We start from the raw sequence: 14,896 nt of genomic DNA, 5'->3' as shown, positions 1-14,896 counted from the left end.
TTGACCACCCAAGGGACTGTAACAAACTGGTCAACATCTGGAGGTGGTCAATTAAGGAGCTACCATTGAGCACATGTGCTACATGTCCAGTCTATGAAAATTGCGTCAACTTAAAGAGGTGGTAATTGTAGAGAGGGGTCAACCATGAAGGTTCTACTGTATATATTTTCAGTGCATCTTAGTTCTAAAATATAAGCAAGGACAGAGTGCTAATTTAAAATATTAATCTAGCTGTTCCGCTACTTGGTGGAAGTTTTTAGATTCTAATTTTTCGGGCCTTCTTAAGACGGTATAATGAAATTCTTGTATTTTAGATGAGTCCTGCTTTAAAATGGTAATTTTTTCTTAAAAGTTCTAATGTTTTAGGTCAAATTTCTTAAGGAATCAACAGTGGAAAACTTTTCTTTCATTGCAATTTAATTCTGTCTCTTGTAGTAAAGGAGTAATTTGCTTTGGTTATATTCTTTATAGGTTAATGGGTTAATGACTTCCAGACTTTTTTTTTTTTTTTTAAAGGCAGGGTCTCACTCTGTCATCCAGATCAGAGTGTAGTGGCATCTTCATAGTTCACGGCAGCCTTCAACTCATGGGCTCAAGGGATTAATTTTTTTTTTTTATTTTTCGGAATATTTTTCTTCCAGAGTCTATTTTTTCTTTCTTTTTTCATTTTTTATTTCAGATTAAAGTAAGGGTACAGTTGGGTTACAGTGTTTGCATTTGTTAGGTTGAGTCCCTACTGCAGATGTGTCCTGCACCTAAGAGATGTGCCATATACCCTTACATTGTGCCCATTAAGTGGGAGCACACCAATCCTTCCCCCTCCTGCCCTCCCCCCACCATCATTCTGCCTCTCCCCAACTTGAATTGAGTTTTTCTCTTACGTGGTTGTATATTAGTTCCTCTACTGGCTTCATGTTAGAATTGAGTGCATTGGACACTTGCTTTTCATTTTCATGAAACTTTACTAAGAAGAATGTGTTTTAACACCTTCCAGGTTAATATAAAAGGTGTAAAGTCCCCATCTTTTTTTTATGGCTGAATAATAGTCTGTGGTATACATATACCACAGTTTATTAATCCATTCCTGGATTGATGGGCATTTAGGTAGTAGTACACAGAAAATTTTACATCCTGGCGATTGTAATTGAGCTATGATAAACACTCTAGGGCAAATGTCCTTATTATAAAATGATTTTTTTTTCTCCAGGATAGATGCCTAGTAATGGGATTGCAGGATCAAGTGGAAGGTCTATTTTAAGCAAAACATAAATTTATGTTACTGTTAATTTTTTATTATTTATGATGTAGATTTAAGTGTGTTAATTTATAATTGCCAGGTTTCCATGGATCTCAATAGTGCCAGCACTGTTGTTCTTCAGGTCTTAACACAGGCCACCAGTCAGGATACTGCTGTGTTAAAACCAGCTGAGGAGCAGTTGAAACAGTGGGAGACCCAGCCTGGTTTCTATTCGGTGTTGTTGGTAAGTTGTTCTAAACTAGTTTATTTTTAATAACATGAGATACCACTATTTTAATTGTTCTAAGAACCTAGTTTTATTGGGGATTTCTTTAGGGAAGCAGATCTGTATGTTTGGCTGATATTGCCACTGCCGTTATTTTATTAACTTAACCTATAGCTTGGTTGAGGGTGTTAAAGTAGTACTTGTTGATAAATACGTAAATAATCAAACAGAGTATTGTGCTTGATCAGAAGACAGCACTGTGTTGTTTTTTAGTTAGCGTCTTAATGCTGACGTCATGGCTATATGGTACACTTCCATGTTTAGTCTTTACCCTGCTCCAGTTATTTATTTATTTATTTATTTTCTGCTCCAGTTAATTATCAATATATTGCCATAGTTCACATCTCTGTACTACAGCGTCAGTTTTAGGTATGCTGTGCTCAGGGAATTTCACTTTAAAGTGTTGTTCTTTTTTTCAAAATTTCTTTTTCTTGGCCAGCCATTATGCCTTGTTTATAATCCTATACTTTGGGAGGCTTAGGAGTTTGAGACCAGCCTAAGCTCAATGAGACGCCATCTGTACAAAAAATTAGAAAAACTAACCAGGTGTGGTAGCATGTGCCTGTAGTTCTATCTACCTGGGGGCTGAGGCAGGAGGATCACTTGAGCCCAGGAGTTTGAGGTTACTGTGAACTATGATGATGCCACTGCACTCTAGCCTTGGTAACAGATTCTCTGTCTCAAGCAACCAACTAAACAAACAAAATTTGTTTTTCTTGACACATCTGATCTTTTCCTGGGTCTTATGGGAAATAGTATAATGATTTAATTAATAATATGCACTCTAACCAAATCTTTCTTGGAGTTTAAAGTTTTGGGGTAATTAATGAAAGTTATTAATTATTGCTCAATCTAGAATGAAAGAAAACTTTTTGTGTTGAGAGCCTTTTCTGTTCTTTTCCTCTGAGAAACTGAGAACTTTTAGTTTCTGATCAGGGAAGTGAGGCTACCAGTTGGGTCAAAAATTGACCCGATATTTGTGACAGGTCACTAATTCAGAGTGATACTGTTTACCATATCTTGTTAAATAGAATAAATGATAGCAATTAATATATATTGTATATTTTAACTTCTTTGCTAATAACTTTGAATTTGTTAAATTTAAGGTACAGGTCATGATTGTAAGGGAAATTAAGTTTTTAGAGTCATACTTGTTATTTTGGATATGACGTGAAGTTTGGCTATTCAACTCAGAACACAAAGTTAAAAAAAGATTGATTGTAAAGAACAGTAAAAATGGCTTGGTGCCTGTAGCTAGGGTGCTGGCCACATACACCAGGCCTGGTGGGTTCGAACCCAGTCTAGGCCTGACAAATAACAGTGGCAACTATAACAATAAAATACCTGGCTATTGTGGTGGGCTCCTGTAGTCCCAGCTACTTGGGAGGCTGAGGCAAGAGAATCACTTAAGTTTAAGAGTATGAGGTTGCTGTGAGCTGTGATGCCACAGCACTCTGCCAACGGCGATGTAATGAGACTCTGTCTCAAAAAAAGAAAAAAGACACTAAAAATATCTCATTTTTAAACATAATTCCAGCATCGTGTCTGTAAATTTTGAGCATAGTGCAACTCATTAGAACATCTCTGAGTGTCTTTACTCTCCGTATACTTATTTAAATGAATATGCTCTGTAATTAGCCTTTTGCTTTTTCAGGCCAAAACGTAACACTTTAGAATTTCTTATTACTGCTGGACCTTAAAAACCAAAAGGCATTGTTAAGCTGTTATCTTTTTATGTATGAATAACTGTATGAATTATTAATAATATTAAGTGCCAGGATGTTTTTATTTGTTAAATACAAAATCCTACCTATTTTCTGGATGACTAGATGTTTTTATTTTTATTAGCTATAATTTTCTTCTCAGATAGTAAAATTACTTTCAGTTGGAAGAGATTATAACAGATTTAACAAATGCTTTATTTAAGTTTTACTGTTTCTCTTTACTCACTGTCTGGCATATTTAATCCATTTTGGCCCTAGCTGTGTTTATTCTAGTCTCCCAAATTTGAATACTTGACCTGATCTTGGGGCTGTGTTCTAGTCCTGTTATTCAAAGTACTTTTAATGTATTTCTACTTGGAATGACATCTGCAATTTAACTTTTCTTGGTTCCTCAAGTATTGTTAAGACAGGCTTAGCTCACTAAGCCTACCAACTTTTATGGTATTTACACATAATGGTGTTCATTCACTCATTTGCTCAATAGATAATTATGAAGTTTCTGTTATTTCAGGCACTGTGGTAGATTATAGTCCAGGCAGAAGACAAGCACTCTATCTAGTGCTAAAGGTGGACATGTAATGTGTCAAAGTCAAGTATGTTTAATGTCAAAGAAGTTACAATCTTTGTTTTATGATGAAGAAGTTACAATCTTTGTTTTATGATGGAGACTCAGAGAGACTCTGACTTAGTTGTCAAGGATCTTTGTAAATTTTTTTTTTTTTTTGTACACATGATTTTCTAAAAACGAGAGTGTAGTGTATGTATCTTTTAAAAATATTTAGCATTTATTTTTCTATAGCAAAGAACATTCTTCCACATCATTATTTTTGGCTTTGGGGTTTTTCCACACAAGGTTGAGTTTAGAGGAGGTCTTCTCTGGGATTTGAGTTGATTTGAGTCTGTGGTATAGTGTAATTACGTTCATTGTGTACGATTACGTAACACATTCATGCCTGCATTTGTCTATCAGAGATAAGATTTCTGAGATAAGATTTAAAGCATTTTAGTTTTTTGTAAAAATGTTATTTGTAATTTCTTTTTTTTAGAGGCAGAGTCTCAAACTGTTGCCCTGAATAGAGTGCTGTAGTGTCGTAGCTCACAGCAACCTCCATCCTCCAACTCGGGTTCAAGTGATCCTCTTACCTCAGTTTTTCTATTTTTAATAGAGATGGGGTTTCAGTTTTCTTCATGTGGTCTCAAAACTTGTGAGCTCAAGCAATCCATCTGCCTCGGACTCCACAGAGTGCTAGGATTATAGATGTGAGCCACCATACCTGGCCCTATTTGTAATGTTTTAAATTACAGTGTAAATACTATTAGATTTGCTGTTCTTTTTATTTTTCCTGTGTATTATAAGGTTTATTTTTCCTGTGTATTATAAGGTTGTTATAATGTTTTGACTGAAAATTTTTTTTCTATTTTGAGGCAGAGTCTCACTTTGTGACCCTTGGTAGAATGGTCCTGGAATCATAGCTCACAGCAACTTCAAAATAGTGTGGTTCAGCAACTTCAAAACTTACTAGGCTCAGGTGATCCTAAGTAGCTGGGACTATAGGTGCCCACGACAATACCCAGCTATTTTTAGAGATAGAGTCTTGCTCTTGCTTAAGCTGGTCTCAAACTCCTGAGCTCATGCATTCCAACCACCTGGACTTCCCAGAGTGTTAGGATTACAGTCTTGAGCCACTGCATCTGGCCCATGACTAAAACTTTTAAAGGTCACAGAGCAATTGCAATTTTCCCCTTGGATATTAAGATCATGTTGAATGATTTAGCTTGCATAGTTATTTTTTTATGATCTCTCATTATTGTGTATAGTGGGGGCTTGTGTGGGTTAGTATCATTAATTGGATTAAAATAGTGAATAAATTTTTGGGGTAATGGTTAATTTTGAGATGAAATTTTTCATATCACACCTGGCTTTCTATCACTTAAAAATGTTCACCTATTGAACTTATTTGTAAGTATAATTGTTCTGATAAGAAGGATACTATGAAATAGGTTGTTTATTTCATAGCATGTATTAACAACCTAGGCACTTTGACTCCTTAGAAATCTTTTAATCTATATTGGGTCCTCTTTTTCTTTTTTAATTTAGAAGTTATTTATTTTGTTGGGTGTGTGTAAGGTTATGGTATTCGTTTGAAACAGGCTGATGATAATTAGATTTGCTTGTTTCTAGATTTACTTCACTAGGAAAATTTTCAAACATACCTAAAAGAATAGTACAATTGAATTTCCACATATTCTTCACTCAGCTTAAATAGTTAACATACTACTGAGCAGGTATGAATTCTTATGTGAATTGTAGAACTATACATATTATATTTAGAAAATATTAATATGATATAGCGACAAAAGTTAAACATTTAATTGAATGATCTATCTATACTTTACTGTGTGTGTGTATATATATATATTTTTTTGAGACAGAGTCTTTCTTGTCCTGTTAGAGTGCTGTGCCATCATTGCTCACAGCAACCTCAAATTCTTGGGCTCAAGTGATCCTCTTGTCTCAGCCTCCCAAATGCCAGGGACTATAAGGCACCCACCATATTCTTTACTCAGCTTAAACAGTTAACATAACTCCCAGCTATTTTTAGAGATGGGGTCTTGCTCTTGCTCAGGCTGTCTTACACTCCTGACCTTAGGCTACTCACCTGCCTCAGCCTCCCAGAGTGCTAGAATTATAGGCATGAACCACTGGGCCCAACCTACTGTGGGTATGTTAATCATACTTTTCACTTTTTACATGTTCATTCTAATGTTATGTTTTTTATTTACAGAATATTTTCACAAATCACACACTGGATATAAATGTAAGGTGGCTTGCTGTTCTATATTTTAAACATGGAATTGATCGCTACTGGAGACGTGTAGCACCTCAGTAAGTTCTGTTGCTCCCTCCTCAGTATCCCTTTCTGAATTCAAGAAAGTTTAAGAATGTACCCATTTATGTAACAGAATGTGCTATTATTTACTTTTGTAGCACATATTCCTAAATTCAATACAGAGATAATAGGATCCCTGTACATGACTAACATGGAAATTTGTGAAGTATTTGATATTTAAAAGAAAAAACTCCAAAATAAGTGTGTTAGCTACTGAAAAAGACAAGTGTTCTATATAGTTAATTGCTCATCAATGGCTCTGTTACTGTTTTTCTTCATGGATTTTTTTGTTTGTTTGTGTGTCATGTTGGCCTTTTCAATGTGAGTGAACCATGTTGGAAAAAAATGCTTTTTTTTTTTTTTTTCTTTAAAAGAAGTGTAAGTCTGGTGTGGTGGCGTTGTCTGTAGACAGTCCCAGCTACTCTGAAGCCTGAGGCAGGAGGATTGCTCTAGGACAGGAGTTTAAGGCCATCCTGGGCAACATAGTGAGACCTTAGGTTAGGACTTAGAAAAAAAAAATTCAGAAGGAAATCCCTGGTCTTTTCTGAACCAGCAGGATATTAATTCCTGAGTCTTACACATTCTTGCCTCTTTTGGGAATGGGGTAGTATACATTTGTAATCTCTTTATATTCACTTGTAATGGCTATGCAGGTAGTTAAATCAGCAGGTTTCACTTAATAGTTGTTTACAATACATGTTATTTATTTGATGGAAAGGTAGTATAAACACGACCCTGGCAGTTACTTGCTTGATAGAAATACAGTAGTGAACTGTATTGCTGAAGAAGTAATGTAATCTTTGTTTCCAGTAGATGGCACTCAAGCTCTGCAAATTCTCATATTCATAAAACCTTTCTAAAAACACTTGTGTAAGTATTACACTATAAGGTGCATATAAAACATGTCCTTGAGTAATAATGGAAGCAAGTAGAGTATTTTTAGGCTGCATGTAGAATACTATGGTGTAAAGCAAACCCATCTCATCTTTTTTTTAAGGATTAATTTGTGATTTGGGGAAAAATGAAGTAGTTTATGATGAGAAATTGTATATTATTGGATTATAGAAAATGTACCCAGTAGTACCCAGCAATACAAAGTTTTTTATTGTTCTATCCAATTACATTTTACATGTTTCTTAAAATCCATTTACTTTTATTGATTATAAAAAGAATAATCAATAAGAGTTATAAATGACTGTTTTGAATGGGGAGTGTGATTAAATATTTCTGATTGTACTTTGACATAAAGAATTAAAAACTGAAATTTAGCTTAAATTAAAAATGTTAGAGGAAAAATCAGATAGTATTAGATAAGTATCAAGCTCTTTCTTTTAGTATAAATTGAGATCAAAGCTGAAAAGGAGGTGAATGTTCTTAGAAAAGGAGCAAGATGGCAGATTAGTAATTGAACTTTTTTTTTCCCATGTTTTCTGAGACAGGGTCTTGTTCTATCATCCTGGTTAGAGTGCAATCAAATACAACTTTCATAGCTGATCTTTTATAGCTGGATGATTTGCCCCATGCCAGCTACTCCATGATAACCACGATGGAAACCTTAAAATGAGGCTTTAAAATTTAATTTTAAAATAAACAATAAATTCATATTCAGAACTCATCATGTATACGATCTTACACAGTGAATATTCTTCACCTCTGTCCTTTAGCTTTCTTTTTCATATGCATTCACGTTACTAGTATTGTGTTTATTCTTTCCAGAAATGTAAAAGGAAAGGTTTTAAATAAGTGGATTTCTAATAAGTTTTCCATTCCAAATATTCTGTAATTTTGAATCCCTATAATTTCACTCAATTTTTATGAAAGAAGCCAGTGGAAGAATAAAATTTACTTAAATGGATTTCTTTCTTTTAGCTAGGCATTAATTATGGGGGGAGGCAACTATTTTTACATCAATAAAAGTGAACATCAAAATATCATATTGATTAATCCAGATTTGTCTTATTTATTGTTGTTCCTTTTTATTCTTTGTAAAGCAATTTTATGCTTGTAACTTACTCAATGTGCCATATATACATATAAGTAATGGAAATAATCCTATTGGTTTACCAAAACGAATCAGTTACACATGTTTAAAAAAGCTTTTTATGGGTAGCGCCCCGTGGCTCAAGGAGTAGGGTGCTGGCCCCATATACCAGAGGTGGTGGGTTCAAACCCAGCCCCGCCAAAAAAAAAGCTTTTTATTGTTAAAACTCACAGTGGCACTCACCTGCATTTATTATTAGGTGGCATTCTTTTGTATAATAAACATATCTTTTTACAGTGCTCTCTCAGAGGAGGAGAAAACTACATTGCGTGCAGGGCTTATCACCAACTTCAATGAACCAATAAACCAGGTTAGTGAGAAAATTGATTCTAATTATTATTTCTCTTCTCTTAATTTTTGCTTCTTTTTCAAAATAATTTTGTTTCCTCGCATTAAAAATAAAATTTTACTACACTCTTTTTATTTAGGATGTTTATAAATAGTTCTTTTTTGGTTTTTAAAATTTTGAGATCCAGTTGTAGTTGTTAAGAATTTTGGCTAGATTTGGCTATTATTGAAAACTCAGAAGTCATTTTAAGGAATACCTGTATGCTTTCAATTTTATAGTTTTCAAGCCAGTATTTAAAGCAAACCTCTATATACAGTCTTGCATCACCAAAAGACATTTTGGTCAACAGTAGAGTGCATGTACTCTGATGGTCTCATCAGAGTATAATGGAGCTGAAAAATTCCTAATGCCTAGTGACATTGTAGGTGTCCTAATGTCGTAGTGCAGCATGTTACTCATGTGTTTGTGGTGATACCAGTGTAAACAAGCCTATTGCACTGCCAATCATATACAAGTATAGCACATACAATTACTTTACTTTCTCTGACACTCACACAGTGATGGAATTGCCTGATGATACATTTTTCAGAATATTATCTCTGTTGTTAAGTGATACATGGCTATATTTGTAGTTTTACTGCAGAGAGATTAGTTTTGATATTTGGATTATCTTTCCTGCCACTTATAAAGCAAAATCTACTGGATGGCTTCAGGTTTTTGTTGGTTTCCTGTATTCATCACATTTTCAATTCCCGTTACTCTGTGGTAGATAGTAGATTTTTAGATAATACAGTTTTACTATTTCTTTCTCTTATAGTGAAGTTTTTCTTCCGAGAATAAAATAAGTTTTGCATTTAGTTGCAAACATTCTTAAATTTTTCCAAGGTAATTTACTATACTTGATTCTTTTAACTCAAATCTTAAAGTACACTGTATTGGCAGTATTTCTGATGCAATTTTATCTTGACTTGTTTAAATGAACTCATTTCTCTGCTTTGCGTTTCCTAGACAGAGGAGATGAGGGATAATGGTGAAGAAGAGAGTTACTCTCACTGGGACAGGAGGTGGTTGGGAAGTGATTGAGAAATTTGGGTGATGGAGAAGTAAACCACTGCTTGTTATGTGAACTAACATTTGGGAATCACTGATCTGTAGAAATATCATTATTTAAATACTATTCAATTACCTAATACTTGATATTCATTTCTACTCTTTGGTCAGTGGTTCTTAAACTTTGTGGTTGCAGGACTTCCTTATATGGCTAAAATGAAAGACTTCAAAGGGCTATATCTGTGATATTTACTGTATTAGAAATTAAAACTGAGGGCGGTGCCTGTGGTTCAGTCAGTAAAGCGCCGGCCCCATATACCGAGGGTGGCGGGTTCAAACCCGGCCCCGGCCAAACTGCAACCAAAAATAGCTGGGCGTTGTGGCGGGCACCTGTAGTCCCAGCTACTCGGGAGGCTGAGGCAAGAGAATCGCTTAAGCCCAGGAGTTGGAGGTTGCTGTGAGCTGTGGGCCATAAAGTGAGACTCCACCGAGGGCCATAAAGTGAGACTCTGTCTCTACAAAAAAAAAAAAAAAGAAATTAAAACTGAGAAATTTAAAATTATTAGTTAATTAAACAATAATAAAACCATACTTGTTGACATAAATCACATTAAAAAATGTGCAATAGTATTACAGCTATTTCTGAAACAAGAATTAATGAGAAGGATGCTATTGTTTTACATTTTTCCATCTCTTTAGTATCTGGCTATTTAAAAGAAGACATCTAGATTTTCATATCTGCTTCTTCATTTTCTTGTGGTATACTATTTTGCTGGAAGTTAGATGAAGAAAACCCAGTTCATGCTGACATGCAATTGGGAAAGGAGGACTTCATAGACCCACAAAAGGGCTCTAGACCCCCCAAGGGTCCATGTACTACACTTAGAGAACCACTGTCTTAAGCAGTTCAGTGACATTTTAGTTTTGTTAAATGTATAATTAACCAAAAAGGTAGTTTTTTACTATGAATGCATTCCTTACTCATTGCCTGATTGCATATGCTTCTGATAATTGTTTCTTTTTAGATTGCAACTCAAATTGCAGTGCTGATTGCAAAAGTTGCTAGATTGGATTGTCCCAGACAGTGGCCCGAACTGATTCCCACTCTTATAGAGTCTGTCAAAGTCCAGGATGATCTCCGACAGCACAGAGCATTACTTACCTTCTATCATGTTACCAAGACACTGGCATCTAAACGACTTGCTGCTGATAGAAAATTATTTTATGATGTAAGTGATTAACATAATTAAATTTGATTATGAAAACTGCTATTTGCATAGAAATGACTAGTTTTACTTTGTTAATATTTTGTTTAAGGATTTTGAATTCTTTTTGATACTACCCTGAATTGCCAATGAGGAAGATTGGTTGATAGGGCCCACCCAGTCTGAAGGCAAAGACATCACTTTGAGGCCAATAGAGTAGTTCAGGTATGATGATAAATCTCTTAAATGAAGCAGTGGTAAAGGGAATAGTGAAGTGGGGAAAGAGTTGACAAGTCTAGGTAATTGAGGAATGCAGGGCAGGTATAGGAAGGAGTCTAACAAAACTGGGAGGTGGTGCCCTTTATAAGGTGTTTTTGCTCCACTTGTTGAGAAGATACTCCTTTCCATATTTGCTTGCTTTTGGTGCTTTTGTATTTGATTATTTTTGACCTTTCAAAATAGTTATTTTCATGTCAATCTAATATTTTGTATTACACCATATAATAGTACTAGTTAGCATTGTTGTACTGTTAGCATTGTTGTTGCTTACCTTTGATACTTGCAGAGAAATTAAAGGTGTATAATTTGAAATCATGTATGGTCACATGATCAGGCTCAAGAAAACTGTTTCAGCCATATTCTGAACCATGACTCTCTGCAGAAAAAATAGAGTGACAGTGTTTGTAAAAGGATTTTTTTTTTTTGTCTTGCTTTTCTTCTTGCAAGTGTACTATGTTTATTGTTATTTCTTTTCCCCAATAAGCAGGTTTTTCCCTGAGAGCTTTCAGAGTTCATTGGGCTTCTCAATTTAGCATGTGGTCATAAACAGCCTTTCCCAGGTCCCCTTTCTTCTGACTTCTACTCTGCTTTCTACTATGATCTATGCTCTGCTTTCTTCTATGATCAGAGATGTTTCATTCTTTAAGAGGGAGGAGATAGCCTAGTGTAGGTGGAAAGGAATTAGTGAGGAGTATGCAGCATATCAAAGGAACAGGATCTAAGGAGGGAACCCAGTGAAGATCAAGTTCTAGGAAAAGAGTTCTAGAAGAAAATGCTTGTGCTGGCTTGATTCATTTTATATTGCTTTTATCTCTCTGCTTCTGTTTCTATGTGAAGAGTTGGCCAACTTTTTGTCACTATAGAGTCTGTTTTATTCTGGATTCACAATGAAGTCCCTCTATTTTGAGACTGGATTAGGTAAAGGGGAGAGGGAAGAGCTGTTTGAGCTGATTTCCATATTAAAAACATTAGTTTTCAATTTGTCACACAGACTGAGAGGTTTCTGAGCCACACCTTGGGAATCCTCACTTTGAGTGCAGGAATTGGCAATCTGCATTTATAACCTCAGGTGATTCTTAAATACACCAAAAGTTAAGCCAGAATCACATTACTTCATTTTTATTTTAACCCAGTAGGTTTAAATAGCCAGTCTTATGTTCATCTGAGGATGTTGAAAATAAGAGAAATTCTTTTTGAAGTTCATAAGGTTGATTTTCAAATCCTTGTCACTATTACCTGATTTTTATCCGGAAATGGACAGTTTGTCCACTTAGATCTTTCTGTGGGATTCTTTTTGATTTTCCTTAGCTTCATCCTAACCCTCCAAACCCTTTCACCTCTGGGACTTACTTTTATGTTGAGAAGAGTCTCAAAATCAAATGTTTAGAAGATTCTGGGTTACGGTTACTCTTCACTAAAGTTTACTTATCTGTAGATGTCTGAGTTCTCATTTTGTCTTTGCTAATACATTGCCTAGGTTTTCAGGTATAATTTATATTTAGCCTAGGTAATTTTTACAAAATTGAGGTCTAATCAGGGCTGTTATTCTGAGTAGCTTGTATGAGTTAGCTTTTTGCTTAGTTTTCTTGTAGTATGAGACTAGTTCTTCTCCACATAGAATGAAATATAGGCCTACCTGGCATCTTATACTTTCTTCCAACATAGCATTTATCACATTATGCTGATGGTAATTGTTGACTTAAAAACAGGTCCACTATGCTGTAGCTTTTATTGCTGTGGTCTAGAAGAGAATACATAGTTATTGGTGCTTAGTAACTGCTAAATGAATGCAATGTAGAAGAGAACACCTGTTCTCAGAGACCTTAGATTTTAGAGTGGTAGTAGTAATACAAAAACTCAGTAAGCAGGATTTTTTGGAGATTATACAAAGCTGAAGACACTTGAGGGAAAATTTCTATTAGTGCCTTTTTTTTTTTTTTTTTGAGATGGAGTTTCACTATGTCACCCTTGGTAGAGTGCTGTGACACCACAGCTCACAGCAACCTCAATCTCTTGGGCTTAAGTGATTCTCTTGCCTCAGCCTCCCAAGTAGCTGGGACTACAGGCATCCGCCACAACGCCTGGCTAGTTTTTGGTTGGAGTTGTTGTTTAGCAGGCCTAGGGTGAGCTTGAACGCGCCAGCCTCAGTGTATATGGCTGGCGCCCTTACTCACTGAGCTACGGGCGCCAAGCCATTAGTCCCATTTATTTGGACTGGAGTAGCTGAATCTGGAAACACAGACTATGCTATGGACTAGGAAGGGGATCCTGTCTAATGGGGTTTTGAGGTACAAGATATCTTGTTTAACCTAAGGTAGCATATGTCAAAAACATTATTACTATTTTATTTTTTTGAGGTAGAGACCTACTCCGTTGCCCTGGCTAGTGTGCCATGGCCTCTGCTTAGCTCACAGCAACCTCAAACTCCTGGGTTCAAGCAATCCTCCTACTTCAGCCTCCCAAGTAGCTGGGACTCTAGGCATCTGCCACAGTGCTTGGCTACTTTTTGTATTTTAAGTAGAGATGAGGTCTTGCTCTTGCTCAGGCTGGTCTTGAACTCCTGAGCTCAAGGGATCCTCCCACCTTGGCCTCTCTGAGTGTGGGAATTACGGATATGAGCCACTGTGCCCAGCCATGGAACGTATTATTATTAATATAAGAGCAATTTGGCTATTTAATAAAGGTAAAAGCTTATTTATAAAGCTATTTAAATAATCTAGAACATAGAAAATCTTGTTTTCAAAAATATATTTACTGTAATGTCAAGATGATCTTAAAGTACCAAATTAGTTTCCCACATAAAAAAGTATAAGCTCGTAGTTGAGCTGTTGTATGACAGAGCGATGGAAGGTGCACTTAAAATTGCTACCCGCTGCTCAATGTGTCCCAATAATTTTTTTCCAACAATTTTTATATCCATATTAAAATACATTAAATTTCTTTCAGAGATAAGAAATCAACAGAATCAGCAGTTGAGAGCAGTAACAAAATTGAGCTTGATATGACACCAACAGGAATTCATTTCCTATAAAACAGTATGCATTTTCATAAGAGCCTGAATATAAAAAAATTGACATTAACTACATTAAAATCAAAATCTAAAGTCTCTGAAAGTAAGGAAATTTCAGGGAATGTAATTTTAGGTACAGTGACTAGAAAATACCTTATCATTACCCTGTGTAATCCTTAAAAATATATGCTGTGGCAAATGAAGTACATAAACCTAAAAAGATCTTTAGAAAGCAATATATTCCACTTGTTTTTATTTCAATAGATTTAGGGGTATAGCATTTTCATGGATGAATTGTATAATGCTCAAGTCAGGGCTTTTAGTGCACCTGTCACCAGAATAGTGGACATAGTGCCTGATAGGTAGGTTTTACCCCTCACTTGTCTTCTACCCTTCCCCTTTCTTAGTTTTCATTGTCTGTTACACTGATTTATGACTATATATAATTTTCAGTTAACTCCCACTTATAAATGTAGTATCTATTTTTCCATTCCTGAGACATTTTAGTTAGGATAATGGTTTCTAGTTCTACCCAAGTTGCTGCAAAGGACATTATTTCATTATTTTTTATGGCTGAATAGTATTCCATGATGTGTATGTATATGTGTGTGTGTGTGTGTGTGTGTGTGTGTGTATAAATTATATATCAATCTATGACATTTTCCTTATCCAATCACAAGTGATGGGCACTTAGGTTGATTAGGTTGATTCCATACCTTTATAATTGAGAATTGTGTGTGCTATAATAAACATTTGGGTGCCTGTGTCTTTGTGATGTTATGGCTTCATTTCCTTTGGGTAGATACCCAGTAGTGGGATTGCTGGATTGAATGATAGGTCTATTTTTAGCAGTCTGACAAGTCTCTCATAGTGTTTTTCATACA

General features: G+C 35.4%; 1 protein-coding gene across 5 annotated transcripts in view; it reads left to right on the top strand.

The window, feature by feature from the left end:
• Positions 1-14,896, top strand: part of IPO11 (importin 11) — a 232,940-nt gene that overhangs the window by 31,942 nt on the left and 186,102 nt on the right. For all 5 annotated transcript variants that reach the window (XM_053589979.1, XM_053590000.1, XM_053589989.1 and 2 more), the window contains exons 2-5: positions 1,338-1,481; positions 6,034-6,134; positions 8,417-8,489; positions 10,544-10,747. In XM_053589979.1, coding sequence (XP_053445954.1) covers positions 1,338-1,481; positions 6,034-6,134; positions 8,417-8,489; positions 10,544-10,747 — 522 coding nt within the window. The remainder of the gene's footprint in view (positions 1-1,337; positions 1,482-6,033; positions 6,135-8,416; positions 8,490-10,543; positions 10,748-14,896) is intronic.

This window comes from Nycticebus coucang, chromosome 1, assembly GCF_027406575.1.
Source record: "Nycticebus coucang isolate mNycCou1 chromosome 1, mNycCou1.pri, whole genome shotgun sequence".
NCBI classification, from domain to species: Eukaryota; Metazoa; Chordata; class Mammalia; order Primates; family Lorisidae; genus Nycticebus; species Nycticebus coucang.
The sequence above is the reverse complement of the archived record's forward strand: the minus strand, read 5'-3'. Positions and strand labels throughout refer to the sequence as shown.